General features: G+C 39.8%; 1 protein-coding gene across 1 annotated transcript in view; it reads right to left on the bottom strand.

The window, feature by feature from the left end:
• The window catches only part of LOC126248814 (3-hydroxyisobutyrate dehydrogenase, mitochondrial), an 83,886-nt gene that overhangs the window by 5,379 nt on the left and 63,595 nt on the right, over nucleotides 1–14,912 (bottom strand). Inside the window, exon 6 of the mRNA XM_049950226.1 lies at nucleotides 5,171–5,297. Within this exon, the coding sequence (XP_049806183.1) occupies nucleotides 5,171–5,297 (127 nt within the window). The remainder of the gene's footprint in view (nucleotides 1–5,170; nucleotides 5,298–14,912) is intronic.

The raw sequence follows: 14,912 nt of genomic DNA, 5'->3' as shown, positions 1-14,912 counted from the left end.
AACAGATGGCAGTGCTAACTGCGCTTTTTAGTTGCTACTTGCGACTCTTAGTTGCGACTTGTCACGGAAATCGCAGTTAGACTCCATAGCGTACCGCAGAGATGGGCGTAGTACGAACTTTGACCCACAGATGGCACTGTTAACCGCGCTTTTTAGCTGCTACTTGCGACTCTTAGTTGCGACTTGTCACGGAAATCGCAATTAGACTCCATAGCGTACTGCAGAGATGGACGTAGTACGAACTTCGGCCAACAGATGCCACTGTTAACCGCGCTTTTTAGTTGCTACTTGTGACTCTTAGTTGCGACTTGTCACTGAAATCGCAGAAAGCAGTGCTAAATTCGACCAATAGATGGCTCACGTCTTTGAGTGTGAAATACTACTTGCGACTGCTAACTGTGACTGAAATCGCAGTTAGATTTTGTAAAGTTGCTACTGTGATATCTGTGACTTCTCAGTCACTGCGATTTCTAACATACGCGATTTCCTGCCCACCACTAATATATTCAAAGACAGAAGTTAGTTGTAGCGGCACCTACCAACGTTTTTCAGAACTTGCACTCGATTCTAAGCCGCAGGCGGTTTTTTGGATTACAAAAACGGGAAAAAAAGTGCAGCTTAGATTCGAGTAAATACGGTACCTTGATGGATATGCATTGGTACCAATACATTTAAACAACCTTCTGTCATCCTGCTGAGAAGATATGTCTTCGGACTGTGTAAGGTTGAGAAAGATCTCTCCACACTGCTGGCTGTTACAGGAAATGTGTACAGTAACTGACACGAGACTCTAATATTTGCGAGCACCGTTGCTCTTTTATAGGCCTGTACTGGAGACTTTTCATATTTCCATCCATTTGTTGCCAAATTTGTAGCTTTCCCTTCAAAATTACCATCAAGGGATATCGTCTTTGTATGGTGAAACATTTTGCCAAACATGCTGTATATCTTTATCACTAAAGTTCTGCAAATGCAATTTTTGTAGATGCCCGATTCTTTATAGCTAGGTTGTAGGGAGCCTTACTGACATTTCATTTAACAAATGATCGAGAAAAGGTGTGATTACTGACAGATGGTAATACTCTTCTACAGGTTGTGGCTGAAAATTGTGTCTGTTGGTCTGTTCAAAGAACAGCTGTACACTGCTACATAAACTGAGTGCCACCTGTAAGCATTTCTGAAAGATCCTCCATCGATTAGTAATAGTGTCTATTTATTTATACTCCCTTTGTCAGGAAAGTTCCAAGACAGGCTTTTTTTTTTATTTCTGAGTTTGCAATACTAAAAAGGAATAAATGTTGTTTTTATATTACCCGGTATTTGTGCATCATTGAAATGACCTTGGGGCCATGTTTCCATGCAAAGTCACTAGGTAGCAGGGCTGTGCTTAGCAACACATTTTTTGAGTTCTTGGCCAATTAGTTATGGTAACACAATAGCTACTGATTGTGAGTAAAGAGTGAAATTTAAGTTCTGCTCAGGAGAACCCCCAGTGAAATGTGGACACTGATTAAGCAAGCATATGCAGGTGAGGCACTTCCAAGAAGTCATGTCTTCGAGTAGCACAAAAGGTATTGTGAATGCAGATTTTCAATGCAGGATGATCCCAGAGCTGGTTGCCCATCTACAGCACAAACTGATGCAAATGTGGAGCATGTAAGGCAGTTATTGCAAAAAGACCATCATATGACTGTGCATGCCATATCAGAAGAAGTTCATTTGAATCAAGATTTGTGTCATAAGATTTTACGCAAAGATTTTGAGAAACAGAAACTAAATACAAAACTCATCCTTCACACATTAACACACAAACAGAAAGAGGAAAAACGAAGAATTTCTGCTGACCTACTGGACAGAGCCAGATGTGATCCTATATTTCTGTCAAAGATTATTGCTGGGGAAGAAAGTTGGTGCTGGCAGTATCATCCCCACACAAAACATCAAAGTGCTGTATGGTGGACACCTGGATCACCAATCTCGAAAAATGTCAAACTACAATCTTTGAGAACGAAGACAATGTTGATCGCATTCTTTGATAGTAAAAACTATTTCACCATGAGTATGTTCCTTCAGGTCCAACAGAGGACCAAACTCTTTACAGAAAAGTCTTGAAATATTTGCAACAAGCAAATTGACGTCACTGCCCTGATTTGTGGCATTCTCTGGACTGGTTCTCACTGCCTGACACAGCAAGACCCCACACTGATTTATCTGTTACCAATTATCTGACCAGATATTCTGTTGTTATTGCCATCCCACATCCACCAAACTGCGTTGCAATTTCTCCTTGTTTCCGCAAGTGAAAAGGCAACTGAAAAGAAAGCTTTATCTTGATATTGCAGACATCAAATGGGCTGTGAAAAATAGCTTTACAGCATCACAGCTGAATGCTTGCTTCCAAGAGCTACAGAGACATTGGCTACTGTGTATAGAGAACCAAGGGGACTACTTCAATAGGAGCTCGGCTCATTACTTGGTAAGTGATTTTTTTTTTTTTTTTTTTTTTTTTTAAAGATCTGTTCTGGAACTTTTCTGGCAAAGGGAATGTGTTCAATTAGCTTTTACCCTCAGCTTTGGCATATCAGTAGTATTGTTATGATGATGAGAGAGTAGCCGGCCGAAGTGGCCATGTGGTTAAAGGCGCTGCAGTCTGGAACCGCAAGACCGCTACGGTCGCAGGTTCGAATCCTGCCTCGGGCATGGATGTTTGTGATGTCCTTAGGTTAGTTAGGTTTCACTAGTTCTAAGTTCTAGGGGACTAATGACCTCAGCAGTTGATTCCCATAGTGCTCAGAGCCATTTTTGATGAGAGAGTATCAGAGAAACACAGCTTGCAATGTGTGCCATCCCCTCCATTGCCCCATCGCACAAAATCAGTTGCTATAAGTCTTTGTATGCTATGGCATCACAGTACCAACTCCAATGCCGCAATTTTAATGCAGATTTTGAATTTATTTGAAGGTTAGTTCAATCAGAATTGTCGTGATATATGTGTGATGAAATTTTGTTCAGCCATTTAAAGATAACCTGCTACATAAAGCAAAGATTTTGACAGCAGCAACACACTGCCCATTCAATATGGGGTACGTAATTTGATGTTGTACTATAATATGGAAGTCAGAAACCCCTACAGAAAATTTTGCGAGAATCGATGTTAGCTTTTACGGTTCACCCACAATCACCACTTTTCTGATGTCTGTTAGATTTAATGCACCAAGTGCACTAAAAAGACAAAAACCATTATGGGTGAACCCTAAAAGCTAAGCATATGTTCTCATGGACTTATGTGTACATATTTTAAGATCTACAGTTTTGTATTTCCCAATTTGACGTAACTCTTATTGCCTCAGCAACATATTGTAAAACAGTGCACTGCTGACAAAGATTTTGCTGCTTGATTCACTATTATTGATTGTTAGCACCTTTGCCTATTGATTTAACTTTTTTGTAAATAGTCTTTGTTCTTTCTCAGGATTCAAGCTATCTCCATATCAAATTTCATCACATTTGATTCAGCAGTTCTCCTGTGAAAAGATGACAGAAAGACAGATAGAGTTAGTTTTACATTTGTAATATTAGAAACTTATGGATTACTCACTGTGTCTTTCAACAACAAACGCAGTAATATATCATGATTGAAGTATGCTGGTTACTGATAAAAATGCCAAACAGGACAGAAGATATTATTTACTAACAGGAGAACTTTGGCAAAATGTCAAGGCACATAGAACAACAAATGTGCTGACAATAGAAGCCTTGTCAGTTGATTGTTATCTGAAAAGAGTATTTCCATCTCTCTCATTACAATGACTCATTGACATTGAGACCAAAGTAAGTATAATGCTGACTGAAGGAAAGTTAAAATTTGGAGGTACTATTTCTTACTAACCAATAAAATAATGCAGAGAGTTCAAATATTTACTGAAAGTATCTGAATGTTTGAGCTCGAATGAAGCCATAGAAATTTACAAATTTTTCACAGAGCATGAGATTTAAATTTACTTCCATAGTGAGTAAAACCTACACAATGGCTCATTTATCTGCTACGCAATTGTGAAATGATAAATGATATCATGTTTTATTACACTTTTCTTGTAAATTTTGACAAAAAAAGAAGGTATAGCACAACAAGTCACAGTTATTCATGGAGGTATGTCCCGTCTACGCAAATAAATGAAAGGCAGTTTGTTTATTGCCAAATACGTTTCGCTTCTTTTGTTTGTGAAGCATCTTCAGTGGCCTGTAATAAATGTTTCTTTTTATACATGTAATACAAGTATTACGTAGTAGTTACAATATGTTACATTTTGTCATGTTTTTCTCTTGTTTTTCAGATTCAAATAAACTTTTTGTAGCACAAATTTCTTGGGGTGAAATTATTGTTAGGTGTTACTTATGATTTCCAGTGCTGTTAGCACACTTACATTCCATTAATTCCAAGCTTTCTGCATTTTTTAAACTGATTACTATAGTGGTGGACACACAAAACTGACTACAATAAGTCACCCACAAGCTATTACTTAGCACACTTTGTGATATTCAATCCACATCTGTGCATTAGAATGATCTGAGGCTTCTCTTAAATCACCTAAAGTCTCATGCAATTGCCCTGTCTGAAACATGGCCAAAGCTACATATATCCTCTGAATCTGTACACCTCTGAATGACCTGTTGAGTTGCAGATGGGCACAACAGAAAGACTGTTACACATTATAGCTTTTATTAGCCCCAACAGACCACAACACTGACATCCTTCCAGCCAGCATTTTACTCACTTTCATCTCAATATGAATAAGTCATTGCAATGAGAGAGAGAGAGAGAGAGAGAGAGAGAGAGAGAGAGAGAGAGAGATGGAAATACTCTTTTCAGATAACAATCAACAGAAAATAAATCTCAAGATATTATTACATTTGAACACAAATATTTGTCCACTACAACCCACATACATATGATGTACAGTCACACCAACATAAATGTAATATTGTAATTGCAACAAAAAAGGTTAACAAAGTAAAAATTATCATACACTGGCTCGTTGCCTCTTAGTTAATCACATAATATTTGTGGTCTATCCTGTGAAATTATGCTATATAACTTACCAGAACACAGAACATAAGGATTTTACAATTCCAATAGCAGACTATCTAGAAATCAATTGACAATAAATACCTCATAGTTATTGGCACTTGGTACATTGCTGATTGTTCCTGGTACAGGATTATATTGTTCTGATGACCAGCAACGTCCAGTGCTTGTGTTGAAGATTTCCATAAGGACATTTGGTTTCAGGCCCAGCCTGCAAAAGAAGTAAAGTAAAAATGTATATGCTAAGATATATAAGTTAAAAAACTAAATTTAGAAACACATTGTTGTTGTTGTGTTCTTCAGTCCAGAGACTGGTTTGATGCAGCTCTCCATGCTACTCTATCCTGTGCAAGCTTCTTCATCTCCCAGTATCTACTGCAACCTACATCCTTCTGAATCTGCTTAGTGTATTCAGCTTTTGGTCTCCCTCTATGATTTTTACCCTCCATGCTGCCCTCGAATACTTAATTAGTGAGCCCTCGATGCCTCAGAGCATGTCCTACCAACATATCCCTTCTTCTAGTCAAGGTGTGGCACAAATTTCTCTTCTCCCCAATTCTATTCAGTACCTCCTCATTAGTTATGTGATCTAACCATCTAATCTTCAGCATTCTTCTGTAGCACCACATTTCGAAAGCTTCTATTCTCTTCTTGCCCAAACTATTTATCATCCACGTTTCACTTCCATACATGGCCACACTCCATACAAATACTTTCAGAAATGACTTCCTGACACTTAAATCTATACTCGATGTTAACAAATTTCTCTTCTTCAGAAACATTTTCCTTGCCATTGCCAGTCTACATTTGATATCCTCTCTACTTCGACCATCATCAGTTATTTTAGTCCCCAAATAGCAAAACTCCTTTACTACTTTAAGTGTCTCATTTCCTAATCTAATTCCCTCAGCATTACTCGATTTAATTCGACTACATTCCATTATCCTCGTTTTGCTTTTGTTGATGTTCATCTTATATCCTCCTTTCAAGACACTGTCCATTCCGTTCTACTGCTCTTCCAGGTCCTCTGCTTTCTCTGACAGATTTACAATGTCAATGGCAAACCTCAAAGTTTCTAATTCTTCTCCATGGATTTTAATACCTACTCTGAATGTTTCTTTTGTTTCCTTTACTGCTTGCTCAATATACAGATTGTATAACATAGGGGAAAAGCCACAACCCTGTCTCACTCCCTTGCCAACCACTGCTTCCCTTTCATGTCCCTAGACTCTTATAACTATCATCTGGTTTCTGTACAAATTGTAAATAGCCTTTTGCACCCTGTATTTTACCCCTGCCACCTTCAGAATTCGAAAGAGAGTATTCCAGTCAACATTGTCAAAAGCTTTCTTTAAGTCTACAAATGCTAGAAACGTAGCTTTGCCTTTGCTTAATCTATTTCCTAAGAGAAGTCTTAGGGTCAGTATTGCCTCATGTGTTCCAACATTTCTACAGAATCCAAACTGATCTTACCCGAGGTGGTTTCTACCAGTGTTTCCATTTGTCTGTAAGGAATTTGTGTTAGTATTTCGCAGCCATGGCTTATTAAAATGATAGTTCAGTAATTTTCACATCTGTCAACACCTGCTTTCTTTGGGATTGGAATTATTATATTCTTCTTGAAGTCTGAGAGTATTGCACCTGTCTCATACATCTTGCTCACCAGATGGTAGAGTTTTGTCAGGACTGGCACTCCCAAGGCCGTCAGAAGTTCTAATGGAATGTTGTCTACTCTCGGAGCCTTGTTTCGACTCAGGTCTTTCAGTGCTCTGTCAAACTCTTTACGCAGTATCGTATCTCCCATTTCATCTTCATCTGCATCCTCTTCCATTTCCATAATATTGTCCTCAAGTACATCGCCCTTGTATAGACCCTCTATATACTCCCTTCCACCTTTCTGCTTTCCCTTCTTTGCTTAGAACTGGGTTTCCATCTGAGCTCTTAATATTCATACAAGTGGTTCTCTTTTCTCCAAAGGTCTCTTTAATTTTCCTGTAGGCTGTATCTATCTCACCCCTAGTGAGATAAGCCTCTACATCCTTACATTTGTCCTCTAGCCATCCCTGCTTAGCCATTTTGCACTTCCTGTCGATCTCATTTTTGAAACGTTTATATTCCTTTTTGCCTGCTTCATTTACTGCATTTTTATATTTTCTTCTTTCATCAATTAAATTCAATATCTCTTGTGTTACCCAAGGATTTCTACTAGCCCTTGTCTTTCTATGTACTTGATCCTCTGCTGCCTTCACTATTTCATCCCTCAGAGCTACCCATTCTTCTTCTACTGTACTTCTTTCCCCCATTCCTGTCAATCGTTCCCTAATGTTCTCCCTGAAACTCTCTACAACCTCTGGTTCTGTCAGTTTATCCAGATCCCATCTACTTAAATTCCCACCTTTTTGCAGTTTCTTCAGTTTTAATCTACAGTTCATAACCAATAGGTTGTGGTCAGAGTCCACATCTGCCCCTGGAAATGTCTTACAATTTAAAACCTGGTTCCTAAATCTCTGTCTTACCATTATATAATCTATCTGTAACCTTTGAGTATCTCCAGGCCTCTTCCATGTATATGACCTTCTTTTATGATTCTTGAGCCAAGTAATGATTAAGTAATGCTCTGTGCAAAATTCTACCAGGCGGCTCCCTCTTTCATTTCTTACCCCCATTCCATATTCACCTACTACGTTTCCTTCTCTTCCGTTTCCTACTATCGAATTCCAGTCACCCATGACTATTAAATTTCGTCTCCCTTCACTATCTCAATAATTTCTTTTATCTCATCATACATTTTATCACTCTCTTCATCATCTGCAGAGCTAGTTGGCATATAAACTTGTACTACTGTGGTAGGCGTGGGCTTCGTGTCTATCTTGGCCAAAATAATGCGTTCACTATGCTGTCTGTAGTAGCTTACCCACACTCCTATTTTTTTATTCATTACTATACCTACTCCTGCATTACCCTTATTTGATTTTGTATTTATAACCCTGTATTCACCTGACAAGAAGTCTTGTTCCTCCTGCCAGTGAACTTCACTAATTCACACTATATCTAACTTTAACCTATCCATTTCCCTTTTTAAATTTTCTAACCTACCTGCCCGATTAAGGGATCTTACATTCCACGGTCCGATCCTTAGAATGCCAGTTTTCTTTCTCCTGATAATGATGTCCTCCTGAGAGATCCCCGCCCGGAGATCCGAATGGGGGACTATTTTAGCTCTTGAATATTTTACCCAAGAGGACGCCATCATCATTGAACCTTACAGTAAAGCTGCATGCCCTTGGGAAAAATTATGGCTGTAGTTTCCCCTTGCTTTCAGCCATTCATAGTACCAGCACAGAAAGGCTGTTTTGGTTAGTGTTACAAGGCCAGATCAGTCAATCATCCAGACTGTTGCCCCTGCAACTACTGAAAAGGTTGCTGCCCCTCTTCAGGAACCACACATTTGTCTGGCCTCTCAACAGATACCCACCGTTGTGGTTGCACCCACCCACCCACCCACCCACCCACACACACACACACACACACACACACACACACACACACACACCTTCTGAAAATAAATGTTAACAGTTGCAAATTAATACACTGGATGAAATAGTAAGTTGGCAGGTTGATAACTGGGGAAATAAATATGATGGGGGCAGCTGTGGTGGTGGTGGTTGTTGGCAAGGGTCCAGTCTCCAAGATGTACATGAAACTCCAATTCCTGATAGTATCAGGGACAACTCAAAAAATTTTAAAACATTTTCGTATTCAATTTAGTGCTGCCTAAAATAGAAGACAGATCATTAGGAGATTCTAACATTGCTGCCATGTAATAGTACAAAAGACTTCTTTTATTTGCTACTACATCTCTGATTAGCAACCTAGAAACAAAAACAAACCATGCAACTGCTATTGCAATCATATAAATTAAGAGAAAAAAATACATTAATTACATACTAAAATACATCCCAACAATAAAAATTGATTATTTTGCTATAGCTTCAAATTAATAAAATTCTAAACGAAAACTATGATTTGACCCAGTTATCAGCCTGCAGTATGTTCATTTTACCAAAGCATTTTCTCATGCTCTGGTTCTACATGACACTCACTGTTGGTTTCCAGACTGCCACCAAGTCATTATAAACCATATATCTTCTTTTCTATACAATAATCACTTTCTTGTAATTAGTTGAGGTGTGATACATATCACAACGGTTGCATTGCATATTATTGGGACTAACACATCTTGGTACCACCTCACATGTTGTGTCTACCATGAGGCACCCTCAGAAGGCTCTCTGTTTCCCATGACCCTTGCAGATTGCTTCCAGAATGTGATATCACTCTCAGGTTTCCACTTATATCCAAAGTCCTTTGAAACAGCGGCCTGGAATGGCTTCCCCATTTATCTGCATTCATATGTGCTGCAAATATCTTGCCACCTGTTGCACTTTATTATTTACAATTTATATACTACTTTGCATTAACCAATATTTTTACATACAATGTGCTTCTTATTACCTATGGTTTATATTGTATAGCTGATTAAAACTGAGAAATTATATAGACAGTAACAAAAACTATGGCCTTCTCTGGAAAATACCCAGTACAAAGTAAGATCCGTTTGAAAAATAAAACCCTGGAAAGAGTGAACACATTCACACATTTAGCTATAAGCTGTTCTTTCTTGAAGGAACAAACCTACATGAAAAATGTGTCAGTTATACAAAAACAATGGGAATTACTAATAATGTAATGATGCCTTCCCTGGTCCAGGGGAATACCAAGAGTATGCTTTATTAACACCTTACCAAGACCTGTGCTGTGCTATGGCAGCAGAATATGGATAATAAAGACAACATATGGAAAAAGACTAACAGCCTATGGAAGCAAATTGTTGAGATGAACAGCTGGTCACACCAAACAGGATCACAAGACAATGAATATTTGTTGAAGGAACTTAAAATGGAGCCCGTCACACGTTATATACAGAACAACTGGAGAAAACATACATAATATATGATGAATAAGTTCAAAGCATCTGAAAATCCATATTATACTACCAACTCAACAGTGCAAGATCACTAGATTGACTGAAGAAAAGATAGCAAGAGAGCTTTTCAACGAGGTTATAAAATGCCAGTAGACCTAACACTTGGAAGGGAGACCATGAGGAAGAAGACAAATAGCATGTTTAAGCTTACAGCAACATCTGAAACTTTAGCTATTTAATCCTTGCAGCTCCTCTTGAGTGGTATCTAGGTCATTCCCAAGTATCACTGATGTTCTCCTTCCTACCTTAGCGGTATCTTTATGCTATTTCATTATGCTAGCTGTGCTGCCTGGTATCTTATTGTAGTTGGATCCTGTCTTGCCAGACACAATTCCAGTCCATGCTGTAACACCTTTTCATATACTTTGTTTAGTACCTCGTATAATCCTCAGTCCCGAAGTGTATTATAAACACAATTATTTCTCAAAAGGTCTCTCTATCCATCTGTGATATTTGCATGTAGGTTATACTCAATGACAATATGCTCAGGGGCTCTAATCAGCCCACAAATGTAGATGTCACTTTCACTTCTTTTCAGGCAGATGGGGTATGTACCACGTCCAATATTGAAGAGAACAAAACCTCTTGATGGGTAAATATATTCCATTAACAACCTTTCCCCAACAATAGGAAATATTTTGTACACTCATCTCCCAGTAGTAATCCTTTCTCAGGTTCATTGCCACTCCGTTAATAACTTATTCATGATTCCCTGTTTTCTGTTTGTATATTCTCTTAAAATGGCTTTAACTTTCTCTCATCCTTTTTTTACTAGCCAATACACTGCACTTCTGTAGTGTGTGATGTAATCCAGTGGCCAGGGCCCAAGAATAGTAAAATGAGCATCTGCTGCTGTTGTTCAATAAGCTTCTTCTCTGTGCCCTTTGTATTACCTGGGCCAACATTGTCCTCAACCTGTGAGCCCATACACCCGCTCCATGTGTTACGATGCCTGATAAGATATATTCATGGCATATCCGTATTAATTGTGAAGCCATTCTAAATTTATTTTATGCTATACTAACAATCCTTTGCATAACTGCAGCTGCTGTAGTACTGGTTTGTTTTGCATGAGCTGGATAATTTTGCCTTCTATCACATACAAATCCCATACCCTACCAGAAACATCACTTTATACTGGTTCATTGTTTATTTTTATTCTACGATTTCTTTTGAATGATAAGCATCCTTTTAACAATGTATTAACTATTTTCACATAGGCACTTTTAGTTTATATACTTGAAGCTGACACTATTCTTACACAATCTGCATTGTGTTTGTTCCTCTTCCTTCAATTGTGTTCTAGTTGCCCCACACATAATTAATAGGAGTCATCTGCATTTGCTACACTGTTCTCAACTTCTGCTACAGTACACATTTTCTCCACTAGGGTTCTGACTCTTCATCCTAGAATATGGCCCCTCATGCTGAACCATCCTTCCTTATGCTTTTGGTTGGCCATGTACACTTTGCATACAGATTTCTATAAATAACCCCTTAGGCTCCTGAAAAGGTGGTAGGATATTCCGTTTTATGCATCTGTGAGATGTCAGCCACATCGGGCTGTTAAAGGCACCTGTGATATCTAATATTATTCCCACAGCACAGACTTCAGACCTCATTTGAGTCCTGAACAAAGGTAATTGCCTGGTTTATGACATCTTTGGTTGGATGTCCCTTTCTGAACTTATTTATTTATTTTATTTATTTATTTGGCAGCTTATGATGTACATCTATGGAGTAAGTCCAAGTACATATTTGCTTTGTCAGTTTTGCAATAAAATAAATTACTTTTACTGATTCTAACTATAATTTTGTTAAGATAACTAAAAATGTTTAGCCACAACATTTCTGAAAATTAACATCATAATTACAAAATTTTAGATGCTGTAAACTGAATGGATTCTATGAGGATACATAATCTGTGTACCTAAATTACAGAACACTTATTGCAATAATTCCATGCAATGGGTTCATCATTTTATATATATGGTATAATACATTCACATAGCATACACATATTCTACATCTCGTTTTGTTTACATTTACAAAAAAATTTAACAGCAATAATACTGTAGAAAAACAAAATCTTTAGATAAAACAATGCTGTTAAGAAGTGAACACATTTTACTTTTTTTTTCTCTATACCTGTGTACATTTTTCTTTTAGTGCACTATGCCTGTTTGCTTCAGTTATTTTCCTTTGAAGGAAATTCTCTGATCGAATATAAAGGGGTTTCTAATAGCAGTTGTTTGATTGACTGTTTAAACTTATTCTTCGATTTGGCATTAGTGAAGTATGGTGGTAAAGAGTTTTACAACTTTACTGCCATGTAAGCACTGCTTCTCTCATATTGAGTTGTGTTATGCTGCGGGATTCTTAATTTCTTGGTGTTTCTGGTGTGGTGATGGTGTACATCTTCATTTTTGTTGAATTTATCTTTATAATCCCAAGCAGGGAAAGACGAAAGGATATGGGTTTTAAGGGAGAGGGTAAGGAGTCATTCCAATCCCGGGAGTGGAAAGACTTGCCTTAGGGGGGAAAAAGTACAGGTATACACTCGCACACACACACATATCCATCCGCGCATATACAGACACAAGCAGACATTTGTAAAGCCAAAGAGTTTGGGCAGAGATGCCAGTCGAAGCGGAAGTACAGAGGCAAAGATGTTGTTGAATGACAGGTGAGGTATGAGCGGCGGCAACTTGAAATTAGCGGAGGTTGAGGCCTGGTGGGTAACGGGAAGAGAGGATATACTGAAGGGCAAGTTCCCGTCTCTGGAGTTCTGACAAGTTGGTGTTAGTGGGAAGTATCCAGATAACCCGGACGGTGTAACACTGTGCCAAGATGTGCTGGCCGTGCACCAAGGCATGTTTAGCCACAGGGTGATCCTCATTACCAACAAACACTGTCTGCCTGTGTCCATTCATGCGAATGGACAGTTTGTTGCTGGTCATTCCCACATAGATAGCTTCACAGTGTAGGCTGGTTGGTAGGTAAATCACGTGGGTGCTTTCACGCGTGGCTCTGCCTTTGATCGTGTACACTTTCCGGGTTACAGGACTGGAGTAGGTGGTGGTGGGGGGGTGCATGGGACAGGTTTTACACCGGGGGTGGTTACAAGGGTAGGAGCCAGAGGGTAGGGAAGGTGGTTTGGGGATTTCATAGGGATGAACCAAGAGGTTACGAAGGTTAGGTGGACGGCGGAAAGACACTCTTGGTGGAGTGGGGAGGATTTCATGAAGGATGGATCTCATTTCAGGGCAGGATTTGAGGAAGTCGTATCCCCGCTGGAGAGCCACATTCAGAGTCTGATCCAGTCCCAGAAAGTATCCTGTCACAAGTGGGGCACTTTTGTGGTTCTTCTGTGGGAGGTTCTGGGTTTGAGGGGATGAGGAAGTGGCTCTGGTAATTTGCTTGTGTACCAGGTCGGGAGGGTAGTTGCAGGATGTGAAAGCTGTTTTCAGGTTGATGGTGTAAAGGTCCAGGGATTCCGGACTGGAGCAGATCCGTTTGCCAAGAAGACCTAGGCTGTAGGGAAGGGACCGTTTGATGTGGAATGGGTGGCAGCTGTCATAATGCAGGCACTGTTGCTTGTTGGTGGGTTTGATGTGGACGGATGTGTGAAGCTGGCCATTGGACAGATGGAGGTCAACATCAAGGAAAGTGGCATGGGATTTGGAGTAGGACCAGGTGAATCTGGTGGAACCAAAGGAGTTGAGGTTGGAGAGGAAATTCTGGAGTTTTTCTTCACTGTGAGTCCAGATCATGAAGATGTCATCAATAAATCTGTACCTAAACTTTGGGTTGGCAGGCCTGGGTGACCAAGAAGGCTTCCTCTAAGCGACCCATAAATAGGTTGGCGTACGAGGGGGCCATCCTGGTACCTATGGCTGTTCCCTTTAATTGTTGGTATGTCTGGCCTTCGAAAGTGAAGAAGTTGTGAGTCAGGATGAAGCTGGCTAAGGTAATGTGGAAAGAGGTTTTAGGTAGGGTGGCAGGTGATTGGCGTGAAAGGAAGTGCTCCATCGCAGCGAGGCCCTGGACGTGCGGAATATTTGTGTGTAAGGAAGTGGCATCAATGGTTACAAGGATGGTTTCCAAAACCATGATCTGGACTCACAGTGAAGAAGAACTCCAGAATTTCCTCTCCAACCTCAACTCCTTTGGTTCCATCAGATTCACCCGGTCGTAGTCCAAATCCAATGCCACTTTCCTTGATGTTGACCTCCATCTGTCCAATGGCCAGCTTCACACATCTGTCCACATCAAACCCACCAACAAACAACAGTACCTCCATTATGACTGCTGCCCACATTCCACATCAAATGACTGAAGTACAGAGGCAAAGATGTTGTTGAAAGACAGGTGAGGTATGAGCGACGGCAACTTGAAATTAGCGGAGGTTGAGGCCTGGTGCATAACAAGAAGAGAGGATATACTGAAGGGCAAGTCCCCACCTCTGGAGTTCTGACAGGTTGGTGTTAGTGGGAAGTATCCAGATAACCCGGACGGTGTAACACTGTGCCAAGATGTGCTGGCCATGCACCATGGCATGTTTAGCCACAGGGTGATCCTCATTACCAACAAACACTGTTTGCCTGTGTCCATTCATGCGAATGGACAGTTTGTTGCTGGTCATTCCCACATAGAAGGCTGCACAGTGTAGGCAGGTCAGTTGGTAAATCACGTGGGTGCTTTCACACGTGGCTCTGCCTTTGATCGTGTACACCTTCCGGGTTACAGGACTGGAGTAGGTGGTGGTGGGAGGGTGCA

The sequence above is a fragment of the Schistocerca nitens genome, chromosome 1, assembly GCF_023898315.1.
Source record: "Schistocerca nitens isolate TAMUIC-IGC-003100 chromosome 1, iqSchNite1.1, whole genome shotgun sequence".
In the NCBI taxonomy this organism is placed as follows: Eukaryota; Metazoa; Arthropoda; class Insecta; order Orthoptera; family Acrididae; genus Schistocerca; species Schistocerca nitens.
The sequence above is the reverse complement of the archived record's forward strand: the minus strand, read 5'-3'. Positions and strand labels throughout refer to the sequence as shown.